This window comes from Columba livia, chromosome 29, assembly GCF_036013475.1.
Source record: "Columba livia isolate bColLiv1 breed racing homer chromosome 29, bColLiv1.pat.W.v2, whole genome shotgun sequence".
Lineage (NCBI taxonomy): Eukaryota > Metazoa > Chordata > Aves > Columbiformes > Columbidae > Columba > Columba livia.
Genome location: NC_088630.1, coordinates 2,381,191 through 2,401,681, shown reverse-complemented (window position 1 = coordinate 2,401,681; position 20,491 = coordinate 2,381,191). Strand labels below are relative to the sequence as shown.

General features: G+C 69.5%; 5 protein-coding genes across 13 annotated transcripts; 3 read left to right on the top strand and 2 right to left on the bottom strand.

Moving 5' to 3' along the window:
- The first annotated feature begins 386 nt into the window (after positions 1–386).
- FKBP11 (FKBP prolyl isomerase 11) lies at positions 387–2,321 on the top strand. The gene is made up of 6 exons (XM_065043747.1): positions 387–628; positions 1,018–1,083; positions 1,644–1,731; positions 1,818–1,851; positions 1,948–2,018; positions 2,087–2,321. Exons 1-6 carry the CDS (start codon positions 509–511, stop codon positions 2,302–2,304), a joined length of 597 nt encoding a protein of 198 aa, XP_064899819.1. The 5' UTR covers positions 387–508; the 3' UTR covers positions 2,305–2,321.
- A 216-nt stretch (positions 2,322–2,537) lies between these two features.
- On the bottom strand, positions 2,538–5,142 carry CCDC65 (coiled-coil domain containing 65). 2 transcript variants are annotated; one of them, XM_065043736.1, is made up of 9 exons: positions 5,008–5,142; positions 4,634–4,767; positions 4,382–4,549; positions 4,143–4,312; positions 3,888–4,026; positions 3,589–3,786; positions 3,294–3,512; positions 3,076–3,228; positions 2,538–2,953 (listed from the first exon to the last, which is right to left on the bottom strand). In XM_065043736.1, the coding sequence occupies exons 2-9, from the start codon at positions 4,760–4,762 to the stop codon at positions 2,561–2,563; spliced, it is 1,569 nt and encodes a 522-aa protein (XP_064899808.1). In that variant the 5' UTR covers positions 4,763–4,767; positions 5,008–5,142; the 3' UTR covers positions 2,538–2,560. The 2 variants fall into 2 exon arrangements, with proteins under 2 accessions (XP_064899808.1, XP_064899807.1); XM_065043735.1 differs by having other exon boundaries at positions 4,989–5,139.
- Positions 5,143–5,267: 125 nt separating this feature from the next.
- On the top strand, positions 5,268–7,757 carry RND1 (Rho family GTPase 1). The gene is made up of 5 exons (XM_065043746.1): positions 5,268–5,457; positions 5,531–5,618; positions 6,676–6,785; positions 6,879–7,013; positions 7,089–7,757. The coding sequence occupies exons 1-5, from the start codon at positions 5,338–5,340 to the stop codon at positions 7,332–7,334; spliced, it is 699 nt and encodes a 232-aa protein (XP_064899818.1). The 5' UTR covers positions 5,268–5,337; the 3' UTR covers positions 7,335–7,757.
- Positions 7,758–8,083: 326 nt separating this feature from the next.
- Positions 8,084–13,794, top strand: DDX23 (DEAD-box helicase 23). Of its 2 annotated transcripts, none has more exons than XM_065043728.1 (17): positions 8,084–8,232; positions 8,661–8,875; positions 9,008–9,106; positions 9,270–9,366; positions 9,475–9,540; positions 9,657–9,795; positions 9,879–10,009; positions 10,092–10,204; positions 10,319–10,462; positions 10,647–10,872; positions 11,021–11,166; positions 11,244–11,421; positions 11,513–11,755; positions 12,179–12,330; positions 12,455–12,563; positions 12,636–12,810; positions 13,273–13,794. In XM_065043728.1, the coding sequence occupies exons 2-17, from the start codon at positions 8,661–8,663 to the stop codon at positions 13,494–13,496; spliced, it is 2,457 nt and encodes an 818-aa protein (XP_064899800.1). In that variant the 5' UTR covers positions 8,084–8,232; the 3' UTR covers positions 13,497–13,794. The 2 variants fall into 2 exon arrangements, with proteins under 2 accessions (XP_064899800.1, XP_064899799.1); XM_065043727.1 differs by having other exon boundaries at positions 9,876–10,009.
- A 138-nt stretch (positions 13,795–13,932) lies between these two features.
- Positions 13,933–20,283, bottom strand: CACNB3 (calcium voltage-gated channel auxiliary subunit beta 3). 7 transcript variants are annotated; one of them, XM_065043737.1, is made up of 14 exons: positions 20,083–20,283; positions 19,833–19,925; positions 17,131–17,253; positions 16,938–17,060; positions 16,737–16,879; positions 16,608–16,672; positions 16,497–16,516; positions 16,259–16,339; positions 15,993–16,051; positions 15,803–15,912; positions 15,578–15,729; positions 15,409–15,504; positions 15,182–15,331; positions 13,933–15,075 (listed from the first exon to the last, which is right to left on the bottom strand). In XM_065043737.1, exons 1-14 carry the CDS (start codon positions 20,122–20,124, stop codon positions 14,782–14,784), a joined length of 1,551 nt encoding a protein of 516 aa, XP_064899809.1. In that variant the 5' UTR covers positions 20,125–20,283; the 3' UTR covers positions 13,933–14,781. The 7 variants fall into 7 exon arrangements, with proteins under 7 accessions (XP_064899809.1, XP_064899810.1, XP_064899813.1 ...); XM_065043738.1 differs by having other exon boundaries at positions 16,737–16,852; positions 20,083–20,282; XM_065043741.1 differs by lacking the exons at positions 19,833–19,925; positions 20,083–20,283 and adding an exon at positions 18,815–18,949.
- Positions 20,284–20,491: the final 208 nt, after the last annotated feature.

Below are 20,491 nucleotides of genomic sequence, written 5' to 3'. Positions count from 1 at the left end.
CTGCACCCACTGGGTGCCAGGAAAAGGTCCCGGCCCGGATGGGTGCCCGTTTCTCGAGGCTTTGCTGCCGCCTGCTGGTACCGAGTCCTGACGGCGCCGGGACAGCGGGTGCTGCACCCCACCGGTCCCGTGGGGCGAACCCCAACCCGGGTCCCCAGCTCGCCGTGGGCCGGGGCGGCCGCCTCCGCCTGGGAGCGCCGGGACTGTCCCCCGGTGGAGCCGGACACCCGGTGCCCGCCCGGGCTGGGTGGCACCGGAGCGCGGACGGACGCGTGTCCTCGGCCACAGCGGGGGGGGCCGGTTTCGGGTACCCCCCGCCCCGCCGGGGCTCAGAGCAGCTCCGGCCGCCCCCACGGCGGGTTGTGTGTCCCGCCGACCGGTCCCGGTGGAGCGTCCCGGTGCGGGCGGGGGCGGGGCTGCGGGCCCGGGGGGCGGTTCCCGGGGAGCACCCGGGGGCCGGGCCGGGGGGGGCGGTCCCGGTGCCGCCGCTGCCGCCGCCAGCCCGGCCATGCCGTCCCCCGCCGCGCTGCTCCTGCTGGCGCTGCTGCTGCTGCCGCCGCCGCCGCCCGCCCGCGCCGCCGAGAGTGAAACCGAAAGCGGCGCCCGGGGGCTGCGGCTGGAGACGCTCGTGAGTCCCGGGGGGGCGGGGGGGACCGGGGCGCACCGAGCACTGGAGACCCCCGGCAGCCCTCGTGGCCGCGGAGCTGGGACCAAGGGGACCGGCGGGGCGGGGGGAGTCCGGCCGGGGCGGGGGGACGGGGGCACCGGCGGGACGCTTTTACCCGGCGGGGGGCACCGGGGAGCCCGGTCTGGGCGGGGGGCGCGCACGTGGCACCGGGAGAACCAGGCTACGGAGCGGGGGGGCACCGGGAGGAGCGGGCTGCAGGGGGAGCACGGGGCACCGGGAGGACGGGAGGTCCGGGGGGGGACTTCGGCCCACGGAGCGCTCGGGGGATCCCTGGGCACCGGCGGGTACGGGGGGACCCCGGCCCGGCTCCCCGTGACCTCCCGTTGCAGGTGCCCCCCCCCGAGGGCTGCACGGAGCTGTCGGCGCCGGGGGACACGGTTCACATCCACTACACGGTGCGGGGGGGGCGGCGGGAGGAACACGTCAGCACTGCGCTCCCCGGGCGGGGCGGGGACGGCGCCGCCACGGGCGGGGGGACCCTGGGCCGGCACCGGGGCGGCGCCGGGGGGGCATGGGGGTGGCACCGCGGTGGCGCTGGCGTGGTACTGGAGCAGGCATGGGGATGGCACCAGGGTGGCACTGGGACAGACACGGGGACAGCACTGGGGTGGGGGTGGCACTGGGAGTGACATGGTGACTGCTCAGGGGTGGGCCCTGAGTGGCACGTGGACTGGCATGGGGGTGGACCAGTATGGGCATGGGTTGGCACTGGGATCAGCACTGTGACCAGGACACGTTGTCCCGGCACTGGGAGCAGGGTGGGATGTCCCTGGGGTGGCAGCAGGGTCAGCACAGGGGTGGCACTGAGATCAACCCAGGGGTGGCCCTGGGGGGCAATGGGACCAGCACCAGAGTGGCAGTGGGACAGCAGTGCCAGTACCAGCGTGGGACAGTCCCAGGGCAACACTGGGACCTGCACAGGGACGGCTCTGGGACAGTGCCCGTGTCCCCACAGGGCAGTCTGGAGGATGGACGTGTCATTGACACCTCCCTGACCCGGGACCCGCTCCAGGTGGAGCTGGGCAAGCGCCAAGTCATCCCGGGTGAGTGTGGGGCTGGGGGGGGTAACCGGGATCTGGTGGGGCTGCGGGACGCCCCTGCTCACCCCTCTCCTCCCTCTTCCCTCCAGGCCTGGAGCAGAGTCTGCTGGACATGTGTGTGGGGTAAGGCAGGTGGTCAGAAGCCCCCCCAGCATCCCCGCTGCCGGTTTTGGCAGGGGTCTGGCCCCCCAGGGCACCAACAGTCTCTCACCATGGCAGGGAGAAGCGCAGAGCCATCATCCCCCCTCACCTGGCCTACGGCAAGCGGGGCTCGCCCCCCACCATCCCAGGTGAGCCCTCGGGGTCCCTCCCCGCCACAGCCCCCGCAGCCCCCACTCAGGCTCTGCTCGCCCCCCAGGTGACGCGGTGCTGCGGTTTGAGGTGGAACTGGTGGGTTTGTCCCGGGCTGGTTACTGGCAGAAGCTGGTGAACGAGGTGGTGCCGCTGCTGTGCTTGGGGCTGGTGCCGGCGCTGCTGGCGCTCATCGGATGCCACCTCTACCGCAAGGCCAGCAGCCCCAGGCTCTCCAAGAAGAAGATGAAGGAGGAGAAGAAGAACAAAGCAAAAAAAAAATAAACCCTTTTCCCTCAGCATCCGCAGCTGCTCCATGTCTGCTCCATGTCTGCTTCGTGTCTGCTCCGTGTCTGCTCTATCAGGCTCCTGAGTGGTGGGAAGGGGCTGTGCACACCCTGAGCTCCCTGCCGGCACCAGCAGCGGGGATTTGGTGTGTCCAAACAGAGCAGGGGGTGACAGACCCACGCCTGCCCTGGTGAAGCTCAGTGTTACCAGAAATAAGACCCCGAAGCACATTTTTGGGCACGGTTTGGCTCTTTTATGGCACCTCTGGGCAGTCACGGTCTCTGTGGTGTCCCCAGGCGCCACGCTGAGCAGGGGACGTGACGGGGGATTCTCTGCCGCTGGAGCTGGGGACGGGGTCAAGGCTGTTGGGGCGTGTGGCACCCTGGTGACCCTGCGCAAGGTCCCCGTGGGCGCAGGGCGAGTCCCTGGGGCCACAGCTCTTGTTTTGGGCTCCAAGGGGCGGGTTGGGCTCCACAAGCACCCCCTGGCTGATGGAGATCCCCTCCATGTACTGCCGCAGCAGCGCCCGCAGCTGCCGGTTCCTCTGCCTCAGGGTCGCCCGCTCCTGCTCCAGCGCTTTCTCCTCCAGCTTCACCTTGTTGAAGCGCTGCCAGAACCGCTCCAGCCCCACGTAATCCCGCATGGCCTGGGCGAGAGGCAGGAGGGAGGTCAGGGAGTCCCCAACATGCAGCCAGACTGTCCCCAAGGCTGGATCCTGCCCCTCACTGCCCCACAGCAGCATCCAGGACCCTGGTGATGCCCCCTCACCTGGGCCAGGGGCTCCGTGGGTGTCTCCTCGAAGACTCGCTGGGCGTCTTGCTGCTCCCCCTCCGCCAGCGAGGAGGGGTAGAAGGGCAGCACCTTCTCCTCCTCTGTCTCCAGCTTGCGGCACATCTCAGCCAGTCGCAGGATGCGCTGGCCCTGGGGGGGAAATGCGAGTGAGGGACCCCCCGGTGGTCCCCGCACCCTGGGGCCGCCGCTCTCACCTTCTCCACCACCTGCTGCAGGGTGCTCAGGGCTGCGCTGCTCTGCACGGTGAGCCTGGCCAGGTTGCTGTGGGCCTTAGCCCTGGCCTGGTTCAGCTTGCCCTTGAGCTCCTGGAGTTGGCGGAGGGCTCGTTCCTTCTCCATCCGCAGGTGCTCGTTCTGCTCCTCGTTCTCCCGGAGGTGCACTACGATCTGGCCCTTGGTGGCTGCTACCAAGTCCTGGGGACAAGAGAAATGTGAGCAGCGGGACGGGGGCGTCTCTGCTCTCCCGCTCACCCTCGTGACCTGCTGCAACCTGGAGCTTTTGCAGCTTCTTCTCCTGCATCTCGATCTCCCTGGAGCTCTTCTGGTCCTTCTCCTTCAGCACCTCAAAAGCGATCTTCTGGTGCTCGGTGGCCTCTGTGAAGCTCTGCATGGCCTGTCGGAACTGCTCCCAGAGCTCTGCTGTCTTCCCGTTCAGCTGCAGGCGGCAGTACTGCTTCTCCTGCAGGCTCTGGGGATGGACACGGCTGCGGGTGACCCAGCACCTCCCAAACCTCATTGTGTCCTCTGCTCACAAGCCCCAAAAGGCTCCTTGCCAGATCCTCCCCGTGCCTTATTCTTGATGTCATCCCGGGCGCTCTGGAAATTCAGCGTGGCCTCGTGGTCGCTCTCGCTGTAATTCTGCTCCATGGTCAGCGCCAAGTCCCGCAGGTAGCAGCTCTCTCGCTTGTGCTGCTCGAGGATGGCCGTGCTGGGGAGAACACAGGGGAGCTGCTGACAGAGGGAATCCGTAGCCTTCCCGACCGGGCCACGAGAGGGTTCAGTTCCAGGACAGCGGGTGCCACTGCTGTCCCTGCCCCTCCGTACCGCTCAGCCTCAAACTCGCTCTGCAGGGCGCTCAGCTGGGCGCTGTACCCCTCCTCCAGGCAGGCCAGGCGGCAGCTCTGGAGCTGCAGCAGGCGGTCGACGTTGTGCAGGTGGCTGCGCAGGGCCCGGGCGTGCTGCTCCTCCGCCTCCTCCAGGTCTGTGACCAGGGACTGTGGGGATTTGGCGGGGTTCACGGGTGGGCCCCGGCGCTGTCCCCTCCCCACCAGCCCCGCGCCCACCTCGATGGCACTGTCCTTGCAGTCCATCACTCGCGCGAAGGTCTGGCTGAGGATCTCGACATCCTGGCGCAGCTCCTTGGCCTTGGCCTCCCGCAGAATTGCCTGCCACTGCACGTTGAGCTTGTGGAGGTTCAGGGTGCTGCTGTGCTGCTCCTTGGCCAACTTGTCCTGGGGGGAATGCACGGTGGGGAGGGGGCCAGGGGCTGGGCGGCGTGTGGGGAAACGCTGCCATGTCCCCAGGTCCCCACGCACCTTCAGGAAGCGGGTGAGCAGCTCCCGCTTGGCCTTGGCCTCCTCCTCCTGGGCCAGCGCTTGGCTCTGCAGCAGCAGGAGCCCGTCCTGCCCCGCCACCGAGGCCTTCGAATGGCGTTTCGCTGGCATGGCGGCTGGGCCCGGGTACACGGCGTGAGGGGCGGGGGGGACGCGCGTGGGTCCGGCCCAGGCCCCTTCCCCCCCCGCCCGCCTCTGTCTCTTCCCGGGGTGGCCCCAGGCACCCCCCGCTTTGGGGCACCCCCAGGCCCCATGGTCCCTGCACCCCTCCGGGGTCCCCCCCGCCCCTCGGCGCCACCTCAGGCCCCACGGGGGTCCCGCCCCGCCCCGCCGGTACCGATCGCGCGTGCCAACACCTCCGTCCCAGCGGCGGGCGTCCCACCGGTCTCCTAGCAACCGCCACTTCCGATTCAGGGCGGGCGCAGGGCTCCACTTCCGTCTGCGAACAGACAAGCGCCTCCTAGCCTGGAGGAACGGCCTCGCACCGTGAGGGGCGGGCCTTGGTGATCCCCTCGCCACTCCGCCATTGGCCAGTGTGCCTGGAGCCGCCGCGGCGATTGGCCGGCGGGAGCCGCCGTGGGCGGGGCTCGGCGCCGACGGTGTATATAAGGGCGCTGCGGCGGCGGGCGCGGGGCCGGTGGGTGCGCGGGGCGGGAGGGGCCGCGCTCGGCGCCGCCGCTGCCGCCATGCGGGAGCGGAGGCCGGTACCGGCCGCCCCGGCCCGCTGCAAGCTGGTGCTGGTGGGCGATGTGCAGTGCGGCAAGACGGCCATGCTGCAGGTGCTGGCCAAGGATTGCTACCCCGAGGTGAGCCGGAGCGGCACCGGGCACTGGGGACCGGCAGTGGGACCGGGCGCTGACGCTCTCGGTGCTGTTGCAGACGTACGTGCCCACCGTGTTTGAGAACTACACGGCGTGTCTGGCCAGCGAGGAGCAGCGGGTGGAGCTGAGCCTCTGGGACACCTCCGGTACCGGGGGGTGGTGCATGCACGGGGGTGCGGGGGGTCCCTCCGGTACCGGGGGTGCAGCGGGGCGGGGGCAGCTGGTGGGGGGTGATGGCGGCGCTTGCTGGGGGAAGGTGGTTTGGGGTCTTGGGGCGCTGCAATGAGGGTGCCAAGCCTGGGCTTTGGGGAGCCCTGGGAAGGCAGTGGGCACTTGGTGGCCGCAATGGGGACCCCTGGGAGTGGGTCACGGTGGGGGTTTGATCCCTGGGGGGCACAGGGGGGCCTGGCTGCCAGGGAGTCCCTGGGGACTCGCCCCTTGTGGAGGGCACAGACACGGGCTGGGGGGGACACAGGGCTGAGCCCCTTCCTGGAGAGGGTCCTGACACCGGTGTGAGCCCCGGTCGGGTATGGGCTGCTGGGGTCCCCGCACCCTCCCTGCAGGGCTGAGAATTGGGGAGGGGTAATGGAGCATCTTGGTATTGCCTCTCCCTGGGCACCCCCAAGGGCTGGGGGGGCTGGGGCAGCCCTGCCGTGGTGCTGCAGTGTCCCCCCCTTCATGGGGGGGGTCCCCGCCACCCGCGGTCCCCGCGTTGCTATGGCGATGGCGCTGGCGCAGCCTCTTTGCTATTCCGCGCACGGAGCGTCTGGGCTACAAAACCCTCCGAGGCCCTTGGGGGTCGCAGGTGGCGATGGGGGGGACACCCACACCACGGACACCCCCACACCCGGAGGGGCACCCACTGCCCCCGCGCCCCCAGGCACCGTGTCCCCCACGGTCCCCAGCGCGGTGCTGGTGGCTCCAGCTCCCCGAGGAGCCTGTGGGGGTGGGAGCCCCCCCACGTCCTGGCTGCGGCCGGGGGTCCCCAACATGGGAGGCAGCTGTTACATAAACACCACGGGATCCATTTCCTGCTGCCTCGTTAGGGATGATGGGGATGTTAATGGGTTGCAGGGAGCTGAGGTGGCTTTTTGGGGGGCTCTAGAGCTGTGTCCTCCCCTCCTCCAGCTCTGCAAGCACCTCCTGCCCGGGGGTCGGGCCCTTTTTGGAGGCGCCGTGCCATGACACCCCCTTTTCTCCCAGGCTCTCCCTACTACGACAACGTGCGTCCCCTCTGCTACAGCGACTCGGACGCCGTCCTGCTCTGCTTCGACATCAGCCGCCCTGAGACCCTGGACAGCGCGGCCAAGAAGGTGAGAGCTGGGGGGGCAGCACCTCTGCGGGGCGGGGGGCCAGCGGTTTGGGGACCCCTCGTGCAGCTCCGTGATTTCCCCCCCCCGCTGCAGTGGAAGACGGAAATCCTGGATTATTGCCCCAACACGCGGGTGCTGCTCATCGGCTGCAAGACAGACCTGCGGACAGACCTGAGCACCCTGATGGAGCTGTCCCACCAGAAACAGGCACCCATCTCCTATGAGCAGGTGGGGGGGGGGTCCCGGGGCGGGGGGCAGGGGTTATTTTTGGGGTGCTGCAGCCTGATGTGGGGTGGGTTTCAGGGCTGCGCGGCCGCCAGGCAGCTGGGAGCCGAGAGCTACCTGGAGTGCTCGGCCTTCACCTCGGAGAAGAGCGTCCACAGCATCTTCCGGACCGTGTCCGGCATCTGCCTCAGCAGGGCCCCCCCGCAGCCCCCCCGCAGCCCCCCCCGCAGCCTCTCCAAGAGGCTCCTGCACCTGCCCAGCCGCTCCGAGCTCATCTCCTCCACCTTCAAGAAGGAAAAGGCAAAAAGCTGCTCTGTCATGTGAAGGGTGGGGGGGGGGATGTGAATGTACCCCCCGCCACCTCCTCAAAGCTGCTGGTCCCCTCGAGTCCCCAGGATGGGGTGGGGGGCTGGACGGGGCCCTGGAGCCCCCCCACAAGGAGGAGGGGGTGTCTGCTGCCTTCCTGTCACCCCCAGCCTGGGGGGCAGCCCCTGTGGAGCTGCCGTGGGGAGATCTGGGAGGGCACCCAGGGAGGGGGTTGCTCCCCAGCCCCCAAACCCTGGGGGGGGCTCATCTGTGGCCTCATCCCATTTCCCCCTCCCCATCCCTCATTTGCTGCTTGGCTCTGGGGACCCTGGCGGGGGTGGGGGGCTGTTTTATGGACTGTCTGGGGGGTGTCTCTGTTCCATGGTCAGTGTTATTAAAAAGCTTATTTATTATCAGAAATATAACATCACCCCACATGCAGCAGGTGCCTTGTCTTCTATTGGGGGGGGGAATCCTGGGTTTGGGGGGCGCCGAGGAGGGGGGTTGTTGGGGTGTCTTCTGTGTTACCAGTGCTAGCGGGGAAGGGTGATGGTGACACCACCTGTACTGTCACCCGGGGGTGGTGATGCAGAGAGTGAAGTCCCTGGGGTGGGGGGTCCTGGGCACCCTGAAAGGGTTTTCCCCGCCCTGGGCAGCCACTCCCGGGCTCTGCCTGGAACCCCCAGCTTGTGGGGGGGGGGGGCCGTGGCACACGGGGGTCCCGCGGGGGTTCGGGGTGCGCGGGGTCGGGGCAACGCGCGGCGGATGGATCCGCGGGTTGCGGCGGAGCTGCGGCTCCGCAGGCCTGCGGAGGCTGCCGGGAGTTGTAGTTCCGGCGCGGGTCCCCCTCTGTTTCCCGGCGTGCCCCGCGGCGGCCATGGCGGGGCGGCGCTGAGGCCCGGGCCTGCGGGCGGCGGTGAGCGGGGAACGGGGCCGGGGGGGCCGGGGGCCGCCGGGCTCTCCCGCAGGAAGGTCCCGGGGACCCCTGGGGGGCTGGAGGGCCCCGCTACCGCGTCACCGGGCACCTAGGGCAAGGCCTGGCTCCCTCAGCCTTCCCCGGGGCTGCGCAGCCACCCCGGTGCCCGGCCCGGGACCCCGCGCCTCCCTGCCGGGTCTCCCAATCCTCCCTGTTCTCTGCCGGGAACCCCCTGCGCTCCCCCCGGGTCTTCCAGCCCTCTCTGCTCCCTCCCGGGCTCCCTCTGCTCCCTCCCCGGGTCTCCACAGCCCCCTGGTGCCTTCCCCGGCTTCCCCCAGCTCTCCCCGGGTCCCTCCGGTCCTGCCACCCTCCCCGCTCCCTCCCAGGGTCCCCTCGTCCCCAGCTCTGCCTGACCCTCTCCCCCCTAGATGGCCGGAGAACTGGCAGACAAGAAGGACCGGGACACGTCCCCTACCAAAGAGGAGAGGAAACGCTCCCGCTCCCCCGACAGAGACCGGGATCGGGACCGGGAGCGCGACCGGGACCGCAAATCCCCCGCCAAGGACAGGAAGCGGCACCGGTCCCGTGACCGGAGGCGAGGCAGCCGGTCGCGGTCTCGCTCCCGGTCCAAGTCAACAGAGAGGTGAGCGGTGTTCCAGGGGCTCCCCAGCCTGTTCAGGAAGAGCTCCCTCACTCTCACATGTCCCTAATGGCCCCACGGAGTTGGGGTGCGGGTGGTTGGGCAGGGGCTGTGCCGTGACTGCCGTGTCCGCAGGGATCGCCGGCACAAGGAGCGTGACCGGGACCGCAACAAGAAGGACCGTGACCGGGACAAGGATGGGCACCGACGGGACAAGGACAGGAAGCGGTCCAGGTGAGGCCCCTCGCTTTTGGGGCTGTCCCTGCTCTCCCATAAGCACCTCAGTGCTGTTCCCTGGAGGAATTGTTTAGGGTGGGGGTGTGTCCCCTGGTCTGTGGGCACGGGGTGACCCTGGGGTTGTGTTTGGTGGCTGATTTCTGTTTGTTTTTCTGGAAAGCTTATCCCCGAGCAGGGGAAAGGACTCCAAGTCCCGGAAGGAACGGGACTCACGGAAAGTGGAGGAGGAGGAGGAGAACGCCCTGAAGAAGGAGAAGGTGAGGAGGGGGCTTGGCTGGGAACGGCTCCGGGGGGCGGTTAAGACGCTCTGGTGAGGCAGAGTGTCCCTGTCAGGGGCTGCTCACGGCCCGGCCCCGTGTCCGCAGGTGCAGCCCCTGTCCTTGGAGGAGCTGCTGGCCAAGAAGAAGGCTGAGGAGGAGGCGGAAGCCAAGGTAGGAGCAGAAGGCTTCTCCCTGCGCTACAGAAGGATATTTTGGGGGGGTCCCATCCTGGGGCAGCTCCAACAGTGAGCCAGACACCACGTGAGCCGTCCCCTCTGCTCCCCCAGCCCAAGTTCCTGTCCAAGGCGGAGCGGGAGGCCGAGGCGCTGCGGCGGCGGCAGCAGGAGGTGGAGGAGCGGCAGCGGCTGCTGGAGGAGGAGAGGAAGAAGAGGAAGCAGTTCCAGGAGATGGGAAGGAAGATGCTGGGTAAGGCAGGACCCCCTGAGCCGCCCCCCCAGCCCTGAGAGGGGGTCACTTGGCTCTGAGACCCTTCCCCTGCTCCCCAGAAGACCCCCAGGAGCGCGAGCGCAGGGAGCGCCGCGAGCGCATGGAGCGGGAGACCAACGGCACGGAGGATGAGGAGGGCAGGCAGAAGATCCGAGAGGAGAAGGACAAGAGCAAAGAGCTCCACGCCATCAAGGTAGAGCCAGGGGCCGGGCTGGTGGGACAGCGGAGAGGCCAGGGGTCCGGGTTCCTCCCCCGTGATCCTTTCCCACCCATAGGAGCGTTACCTGGGAGGGGTGAAGAAACGGAGACGTACGCGGCACCTGAACGATCGCAAGTTCGTCTTCGAGTGGGACGCGTCAGAAGATACCTCCATCGACTACAACCCCCTGTGAGCGCTGGGCTGTCCCTGGGGGTGTCCCTCTGAGTGTCCGTGGGGTTGGGGGCGTCCCTGGGGGTGCGGGGCAGCCCCAGCTCTGCCCCCGACACTCCCGTTCCACTCCAGGTACAAAGAGCGGCACCAAGTGCAGCTGCTGGGCCGGGGCTTCATCGCTGGGATTGACCTGAAGCAGCAGAAACGAGAACAGTCGCGTTTCTACGGGGACCTGATGGAGAAGAGACGGACGCTGGAGGAGAAGGAGCAGGAGGAGTGAGCGCACGGGGGAGCTGGGCGGGCGCCGAGGGGCATTTGGGGTGATGCTGCCTCTGCCAGGCCGGGCTGCGGAGCTGGGGGGGCTCTGTGCTGCAGCGTGTCCCTCGGGTGGGTGACGGACAATTCCAGCCTCCCCAGAGTCGCAGGGTGAACCGTGTCCCCTTCCTCGCCCCCCACCCAGGGCCCGGCTGCGGAAGCTGCGGAAGAAGGAGGCCAAGCAGCGCTGGGATGACCGGCACTGGTCCCAGAAGAAGCTGGATGAGATGACAGACAGGGACTGGCGCATCTTCCGTGAGGATTACAGCATCACCACCAAGGGGGGCAAGATCCCCAACCCCATCCGCTCCTGGAAGGACTCATCCCTGCCCCCCCACATCCTGGAGGTCATTGACAAGTGCGGCTACAAGGTGGGCACGGGGTGGGGGGGCTGCTGCCGGCAAACCCCGGTGGCGCTGGGGGGCTGGATGGAGGGGAAAGGGCCGGCTCGTGGGGTCAGGTCTTTGGGGGGGCGTGGAGGGGAGGTTCTGCTCCTAAACGTGCCGCTCCCCTCGCCAGGAGCCCACCCCCATCCAGCGCCAGGCCATCCCCATCGGCCTGCAGAACCGTGACATCATCGGCGTGGCCGAGACCGGCAGCGGCAAGACGGCAGCGTTCCTGATCCCGCTGCTGGTGTGGATCACCACGCTGCCCAAAATCGACCGGTGGGTGCGACACGGGGCAGGGGGACGCTGCGGGGAGGGGGTGGCGCTGCGGGTGACACGGCTGTGACCTGCCACAGGATTGAGGAGTCGGACCAGGGTCCCTACGCCATCATCTTGGCCCCCACCCGAGAGCTGGCCCAGCAGATTGAGGAGGAAACCATCAAATTTGGGAAACCTCTGGGCATCCGCACAGTGGCCGTGATCGGAGGCATCTCCCGCGAGGACCAAGGCTTCCGCCTCCGCATGGGCTGCGAGGTGAGCGGCAGCTCCTGGGGGGGCCAGTGGGGGCCTGGGGGGGGCAGGTTCACCCCGCGCTGTGGTCACTGACCCTCCTGGCGCCCCCCAGATCGTCATCGCCACACCGGGGCGTCTCATCGACGTGCTGGAGAACCGGTACCTGGTGCTGAGCCGCTGCACCTACGTGGTGCTGGACGAGGCGGATCGAATGATTGACATGGGCTTCGAGCCCGACGTGCAGAAAATCCTGGAGCACATGCCTGTCACCAACCAAAAACCCGACACGGACGAGGCCGAGGACCCGGAGAAGATGTTGGCCAACTTTGAGTCGGGAAAACACAAGTACAGACAGGTGGGTGCGGGCGGGAGACCCGGCACATCGTAGAACCGTTTTGGTTGGAAGAATCAGAGAATCACAGAATCATTTAGGTTAGAAAAGACTGTTAAGATTGAGTCCAACCGTCCCCACCCCTGGCACTGCCCCATGTCCTGAGAACCTCATGTCCGTCTGTCCAGCCCTCCAGGGCTGGTGACTCCAGCACCGCCCTGGGCAGCCTGTTCAATGCCCCACAGCCCTTTGGGGAAGAAATTGTTCCCAACGTGAGGCCGTTGTCCCCTCGTTCTGTCACTCGCATCGCTGTGTGTGCTCCCCCGGGGCTGAGCGTGGGCCAGGGATGGAGAGGGGACAATGTGGGGCTTTGGAGAGCAGGCTGAGGGGGTGGCAGCCGCGTTCCTGCCCCGCAGGGGACGTCGCTTACTGCCCGTTCTCCCGCAGACTGTCATGTTCACGGCCACCATGCCGCCGGCGGTGGAGCGCCTGGCCCGCAGCTACCTCCGGCGTCCCGCCGTGGTTTACATCGGCTCCGCCGGCAAACCGCACGAGAGGGTGGAGCAGAAGGTCTTCCTGATGTCGGAGTCGGAGAAGAGGTGCGGAGGGGGGGTTTTCAGGTGGTCTGGGGTATTTTGGGGGTGAGGGTGATCTGAGAGAGGGGATTCTGGTGAGTAAGGGGGGTTCCCACAGCCTCTTGCACCATTGTGCTCCCCCCAACAGGAAGAAGCTGTTGGCCATCCTGGAACAGGGCTTCGACCCCCCCATCATCATCTTCGTCAACCAGAAGAAGGGCTGCGACGTGCTGGCAAAATCCCTGGAGAAGATGGGGGTGAGTCTGGGCTGGTGGGTGGGGACCCCAAAACACGGCTCAGCCCCCCGCTAACCCCCCCTTGTCCTGCAGTATAACGCCTGCACCCTGCACGGCGGCAAAGGCCAGGAGCAGCGGGAGTTCGCGCTCTCCAACCTGAAGGCCGGGGCCAAGGACATCCTGGTGGCCACGGACGTGGCCGGTCGCGGGATCGACATCCACGACGTCTCCATGGTCGTCAACTACGACATGGCCAAGAACATCGAGGGTGAGTTGGAGCTGCCTCACCCTGCTGATCGATGGGTGGACCCGCTCTGCTGGGGGACAGGCTGAGAGAGTTGGGGTGTTCAGCTGGAAAAGAGAAGCTCCGGGGAGACCTTAGTGTGGCCTTTTGGGACTTAAAAGGGACCGATGAGAAAGATGGGGACAGACTTTTGAGCAGGGCCTGTTGGGATAGGACAAGGGGTGATGGTTTTAAACTAAAGGAGGGGAGATTTAGACTAGGTATTAAGGATGAAATTGTTGGTCCTGAGGGTGGTGAGAGCCTGGCCCAGGTTGGCCAGAGAGGGGGTAGATGAACCATCCCTGGAGACATCCCAGGCCAGGCTGGACGGGGCTCTGAGCACCCTGAGCTGCTGAAGATGTCCCTGCTCATGGCATAAGGTGGATAAGGTGACATCTGAAGGTCCCTTCAACCCAACCCCTTCTCTGATTCCGTGATCCCCTCCAGATTACATCCACCGCATCGGGCGGACGGGCCGAGCGGGGAAGAGCGGAGTCGCCATCACCTTCCTCACCAAGGAGGATTCCACCGTGTTCTACGACCTGAAGCAGGCGATCCTGGAGAGCCCCGTGTCCTCCTGCCCGCCCGAGCTGGCCAACCACCCCGATGCGCAGCACAAACCCGGCACCATCCTCACCAAGAAGCGGCGGGAGGAAACCATCTTCGCCTGAGCCCCCACGGCCCGTGTCCCCTTCTCCGTCACCCCTTTGGGGTTGTCAGGACTTTGCTGGCCGCTCTTTTCCCAGCCCCTCGTGCAGCTGGAGCTGCGGACAGCAGAGACTGGGGCTGGGACTGTCCCGAAACGTCCCTCCTGTTCTCCCAAGCCCCCTCCCCACCAGTTTTGGGGCAGGGCGGGCGCTGGGTTCACGCGCTGGTTTTTGTGCGGGGCTGTCCCGGGAGTTGCGTTCTTGTTCCTTTTTTAGCTGCAATTCCGGGCTGTGGGAATAAACCCGCAGCCGCGGTGCCCAACGTCGCCTCTGCCTGTTCTCCCTTCTCTGGTGCCGCCTGCCAGAGGTGCCAGGAGATTTTGGGTACTCAGTCCCCCCCCCCAGCGCCACGTCCCTGTGCTGGTGTCCCCTGTCCCCCCACCACCACAGACACAGATGCTTCCGAGCACTCTTGTGTTTCTGAAACCAGTTACAGGGAAATCGGTGCTTTCTACAAAAGAAATTATAACAAATCTGTGGCCCCCACCTCTGTCCCCCCCCACGCCAGCTCCCTGCCAAGGGGGGGGTCGGCCCAGCACTGGGACCCCCCCACTGAGGGCGGTGGGCGCCGTATTTACAGGACTGTGCGGTGACATGCGGTGACAGCAGCGGGGAGGGGGCAGCGAGTGCAGGTGAGGAGCAGCCCCCCCCATGCAGGGTCTGGCCGCCCCCACTCTGTCCCCATCCCTGGGCGGGGGAAGCAGTTTGGCTGCGGTGACCAGGGTGGGGGGGAAATCGGTGCAGAGCGAAGCGACTGGTGCAGCCCCCTCCTCCCGGGGGTCCCATGCAGGGGCAGGGGAGGGGACAGGCCCTGGCGGGGGGGACGGGCACCTTCCCCTTCTTCCTCGGGTCTGCGTGGGATGGGGGACGCTCTAAAACTGTCCCCCCCCTCCCCGCCATTACCTGGTGGTTTTGGGGTGGAGGCACCCTCTGCTTATGGCAGCTGCGCTGCGGGAAATGAGACTGCGATGCGGGGGCCAGGTGGGGAAACTGAGGCAGGGAGAAGGCAGGTGGCCGCCCCCCAGAGCTGGGGGGGGTGTCCTGGGGTGTCCTGGCTGCCGCCCCCCCCTGTGCTTATGGCTGAAGACGTGCCCAGGGGGGTCGGGCGCGAGGAAGCTGCCGGTGTGGAGGAGATTCCCCGAGAGAGGGAGATTGTCTGAGCAGCCCCAGCGCGGGGCTGGGGCGAGGGGCGAGCGCCCAGGGAGGGGGGGGCCGGTTCCCAGCCGTGTCCCCCCCGCCCTCCCCACCCCTAATAGCTGTCCTTGGCCCAGGGCCGCCCGCGCTGCCAGTTCCTGTCATGGTTGCGCTCGGTTTGGCGATCGGGCGCGGGGGGGCCCTGCAGCCCGCTGTTGTGGTGCCGGTGGGGCTGGTAGATGTCGGGGTAGGGGTCCCCGTACTCCTCCTCCTCCTCTTCCTCCAGGTGCCGGGAGCTGCGCTGGGACGTGGCCCCCCAGGGCTGGGGCGAGGTCTCCCCGGCCTCGTCCGAGGGCATCAGGCTGTCGTGCTCCAGCGGCGAGTGCTCCCCCCTCTCCCCCAGCTGGCTCTGCGGGCAGGGGCAGCGCTGGGGGCAGCGGACGGCGCTGGGACCCCCCCAGCCCGTGCACCCCTGTGCCGGCCACCCCGGGGAGCGAGGGGGGGTGTGGGGGTACCTGCAGGCCCGGGAGGCCGGTGGGCGAGGGGACGGCGTGGGGGGCGTGCGGGGGGTGGTGGGTGGCGCGCCAGTACACCTCCAGGTACTCGGCAAGGTGCTCACAGGCGTCTTCCAGCTGGTTCTCGTCCAGGATCACATCGAAGAGCTCCTGGGGGTTGGTGAGGGGGGGGGGTCAGGGTGGCTCGGGGACCCCCGGGGTGTTCACAGGGAACCCCCCCGGCTCACCGGGGGACACTGCACCAGCTTGTCGGCCGCCATCATCTGCACGTTGAGGTGCTTCACCTGGGACTTCCCGCGGGACTTGATGAGCCGCTGCAGGACCTGTGGGAGGCAGAGGGGGGTGACAGCACCGCGGGGGCAGCCAGGGCCCCCCAGAACCACCGTCACCCCTCACCTTGGGCGAGGACACCTTGACGTAGACGATGATGGGCGCCAGGGAGGTCTTGGCCAGCTGAGCCGGGTGGTTGATGGTGTCGGCATCCAGCACCACCAGCTGCAGGGACTTGGCCAGCTCGAAGATGCGCTCGATCTCGCTCTGCACCTCGGCTGGGGGGACACGGGGTCAGGCTGGGCTGGCCCTGGGGGGTCCCCAGGCCCTGGGGGGAGCCCAGCCCCTCACCGATGCTGGAGCGGGTGGTGGAGCGCTCCAGGATGGCCTGTTTGCCCAGGTTGTTGAGGATGGAGCGCTTGGCCAGGGACAGATCGGCCGTGATGTGGGTGATGGAGATCCTGGGGGCAGAGGGACGGCGCTGGGGACCTGGTACCCCCCTGGTCTTTGGGGAGGTGGTCCCGGTGGTGGGGAACCTCACCTGCCGTCAAATCTGTGCTTGAGGAAGTCGAAGAGAGCTTTCTGCATCATGTCGGTGACCTGCGGCGGGGCCGGCAGCGCCGTGAGCCGGGGGGAGCGCAGCAGATGGCAGCGGCGGGGAGGTGACAGCCACCGGCGCCCTGCCAGCCGCCCTCGGCCCCGCCATCTGCCTGGCACGGCATGGGACGGCCAGGGAGGGGCCACCGGCCACCACCCTGGGGGGACAGTGGGGCCCCTCTGCTGCCCCCCCATTTCACCCCCCAGTACCTCATATCCTTTCAGCGAGGGCCCCACCAGCACCACGGGCCGCATGGAGGGGACCACGTCGTAGGGCGGGATGTGCTGTGTCTGTGGGGGGACACAGGGACACGTCACCCACTGCGCTCCCATCCCCACCTTTTCCAGAGAACCCCAGCAGCCTGGAGTCCCCCCAGCCCCATAAGTGGTGGAAGAGGGGCCCTCTGCCTGCAGCCCCCTCCCCATCTCCCCCTGCCCCTGGACTCACCTGCTTCTGCTTCTGTTTGGCTTGGGGAGAGGAGAGACAGAGGTTGGTGACAGCGAAGAGGGGCCCCCCCAGGACCCCCCCGGATCCCCCTGGGCCAGGACCTGCCCTTACCTAATGAGGGGGGAGGCGATCGCCGGCTCCCGCTGTCGCCGAGGCCCGAGGCATTGCCAGCTCTCCTGGGGAGGAGCGGGGTGAGCGAGCACCGGGGGGTCGGGGGGGGCATGGGGGGCTGGTTCCTACCTGGCTTTCTGCTCCTGCTTGAGCCTCATGGCTTCCAGGCGCTGGGGGCTGGGGATGAAGGCGATGTCCCCCCCCTCCTTCACTAGGCGCCCGATCCACCAGTCATTGCTGTATTTCTGGGCAAGGACAGGGCAGGGGTGAGGCTGGGAGGGGGGGGTCCATGACCTGACCCTCCCCCGTTCCCCCAGCACCCCAACTCACCTCCTTGATGTGCAGGAAATCTTTGGCTTCAAAGTTGATGGCGGCTCCCTGCACCGGGCACTCCTCGTCCAGCGCCCCGCAGTAGCTGACATTGGTGCGCACGGCGAAGGCGACCGGCTTGTGCTGGGGATGGAGGGGGGGTCAGCACCCCCGGGCCCCGCCAGCCCCCCCGGGTGTCCCCCCTGCCCGGTACCTTGGCCCTCTCGAGCTGCTGCTGGGCCTGGCTCTCCACCTCGCGCCGGGCGCCCTCGCGGTCCTCGTCCAGGGACACGTCGGAGTCCAGGGACGGGCGGCTGGTGTAGGAGTCCGCCGAGCCCTGGGGGGATGGGGCTGAGTGCCGGGGGCTGTGGGGACCCCGCAAAGAGGGACCTCGCCCTGAGGCGGTGCCGGCTGGGGGGACCCTGCTGACCCCCAGCCCACACTTCCTTGTGGCTTTTGTTGGTCCAGCATGGCTGCACCGGGCCACAGACCCCAGGTCCTGGGGGAGCCATCGGGGGAGACCCCTGCAGTCCCAGCCCGGGGACAGGGGTCCCCATCCCCCCGGGGTTGTGGTCCTGCTGCAGCGGCCCCCACGCTGGGGTGCCCAGCGGGTGCTCGGTGCAGCCCCCCCGCCAGCCCCCCCACCCGCTGGTAATTACCCATCTCCTGCTGCGCCCGGAACAGGCGCAGAAGCTGCGGTGAAATATTTATAGGTCCCTGGATGCTGCTGAGCCCCCCCGAGCCCCCCCGAGGCCCCCAGGCCCTGCCGGGCTGAGCTCAGCGATGCTGAACAGCATCTGCCCCCTGGGACATGGGCTCCCCCAACCTGCACACCCCACCTCGCTCACATCGGGGGGTCTGGGCCCCCACTTCCCACCGTAGGCAATATGGTTTCCCAGCATGGCCCCCCGCAACATGGCCTCCCCAGCACGGCCCCCCCGGCATCGTCACCGCCCCCTGAGCTTCTTCCCCAACCCCCCAGTACCCCCAGCATGGCGTCCCAGTACAACATCCCCAGCGCGCCCCCCCTCCCGTATGACTCCCCCCATTCAGCCCCCGGCCCGGAGCCTCTGTCCCCGCGGGGTCCCCGGCCACGGGGGCCGTGGTCCCCCCCACGCCCGGTTCCGCTCCCGGGGCTCAGCGGCACCTGCCGGGGGGCGGGCGAGACCAGCGGCGGCAACGGGGAAACAAAGGGCCGGGGGGCAACAGAGCCCCCCCGCGCCGGGCACGAACCCCTGCACCGGGCACGGCCAAGCACCCTCCGACCGGGCACAGCCTCCGGTGCGCAATCACCGCCCCCGGGGCGCAGCCCTCCCCACCCCCGACCGCGGTCCCCCGGGCACGGCCCCCCCGGTAACCGGGGCCGGTACCTCGTTGAGCAGGAAGGTAGCGCTGGAGTCAGAAAACGACATAGACGGGGCGAGCCGAGCCGAACTGCCCGCGCCCCCCCGCCCGGCTCCGGTACCGGCTCCGGCTGCGGCTCGGGCTCCGGCTGGCCCTGCCCGCTCCGCCGCGCCGCCGCCGTCCCTCCCCGCCCCTCCCCGCCCCCGCCTCCCGCCGCCCCCCCCGGGCCGCACGGAGCCGCCCCCGCCGACTCTGCCGCTGGGGGGGGGGAAAGGGGGGAATTGGGGGTCGCGGTTCCCCCTTCCGGGACTGACGAGGGGCTCCGGTCCCTCTCTGGTGGGACCCCCGGGGGGCTGCACGGGCAGCCGGGGATCCCAAGCGGCCCCGGTGCGGTGGACCGCGACGGGGCCTCAGGGCAGCTCCCGGGGGAGGAGGGTTAGTTTGCAAAGGGGAAGCAGGTCCTTGCAGGAGGCATGGACGGGGGGGGACCGTCCCGCTCCCCGGAGCCCGCGGCCGGTGGTCCCGGTGCGGCGGCGGGCGGTCCCCGTGGGTACCTCCATGCTCCGGTGCGGCGGCCCCCGTCCTGCCCCGAGCCGGTAGCAGCCCCGTCTGCAGGGCGAGGCCTGCGGCGGGGCTGGAGCCGCTCCCGCCCCCCCGCCGCGTCCCCCCCGCCCCCGAGGAGGGGGGCAGCGGCAGGCCCCGAGGGACCGGCCCGGCCCGCCCCGTTCCCGCGCAGCGGGACGGGCACCGGCGGGACCGGCCCGGGCCGCCTTCGGCCCAAAGCGGGGGCCGCGGGGCAGCGCTCGGCAGGGCGGGGGCTCCGGGCAGCGCCGGGACCGGCACCGGCACCGGTACCGGGCAGCGCAGCGGGAACGGGCCGGGCCCTCTCCGAGGTGCTGAAGCGGCCACGCCGGGAGCGGGGCCGGGGCGAAGGGTCCCCGTGGGTACCGGGAGGGCAAGTGCTGCCCTGGGAGGGAAACGGGACGCTCAGGCCGCTCTGCACCTCCCCGGACCGCCACTAGCGGAACCCCCCGCCTCCCGCGGGGCCGCCCCGGCACCCGCTCGCCCGTCTGCGGCCGGGCCGGGGGGCGCCACTGGGGCCGCGGTGAACCGGGTCGGGCAAGTGGGTCCGTGCCCCCCTGGGCAGCGTGGGAAGGCGGCTCCGTGCCGGCTGGTGGACCGTCTGGGCGGCACAGCAGACCCCCCCGCCGCATTTCCCCCCCGCTGCCTCAGTTTCCCCGGGGCCTCCCCCTGCCCCCCCCGGCGCCGCAGTGCCGGTACCCGGAGGCCGGCCCGGCCCTGACGCAGCACTCGCTATTTTTAGCCGTGGGGAGCGGCTGTTGCGGTGCTACCGGCGCCCGGTGCCCAGCTCCGGTCCCGGGGGAGCGGCGGGGCGGGGGCGGCCGCCCGGGTCCCCCTGGTGCGGGGGTTGGGGCGCAAGAGCTCGGCCGCTCCCCCCCCGGTCCGTGCGTTAATGCAGAGCCACAGCCGCCGCCCCCGGGAGCGAGCCGCGGAGTGGGGGCTGGGGCTGGCGGGGCTGCCCCGCCCCGGTGCCGGTGCCGGCCCGCTCACCTGCCTGCGGAGGATGCTGGAGGTGGTGTCGGACGAGGTGCTGCCGTCCGAGCGCTTGAAACGGCTCTTGCACTTCGGGAGCCTCCGCGGGCTCTGCGGGGGGAGCGGCGGGGGCGGCTGGTGACCACCGGGCGGCACCGGGCGGCCCGGCCCCGCCGCTGAGCTGCTACCGGCGGCCCCCGCGCTGCGGGCAGAACCGAACCGGGCCTCACCGGACCCGCGGCGGCCGGGAGGGCTCCGGCCCGCTCACCTGAAAGGAGCCGGGAGCGGCGGGCTGCGCCGGGGCGGACATGCCCGGCAGCACCCACCGAAGCCCCCGGGATCCCGGCGGGGCGGCCCCGCACCGGACCGCGGCGCTCCGCCGGGAAGGGCCGCGCCGCTGCCGCCGCCACTGCCGCGCTCCGCATCACACGGGGCCGCCGGGGCGTCCCGGCCGTCCCCGCCCCCGCCTGCCCGCCCCCGCGCCCATCCCCGTGGCGTCCAGCCCGCGCCCCCGCAGCTGGGCAGCCACCGGGGAGCACCGGGGATAGACCCTCCCTGCAACCCGCGGTGCTGCCGGGACTGTTTCGGTGACACCGGGAAAAAGGAGCCCCGGTGCCTCCGCCGTGTCCAGGGCTGCGGAAGCCCCGCCGCCCGCATCCCACCGGGACGGGTCCCGG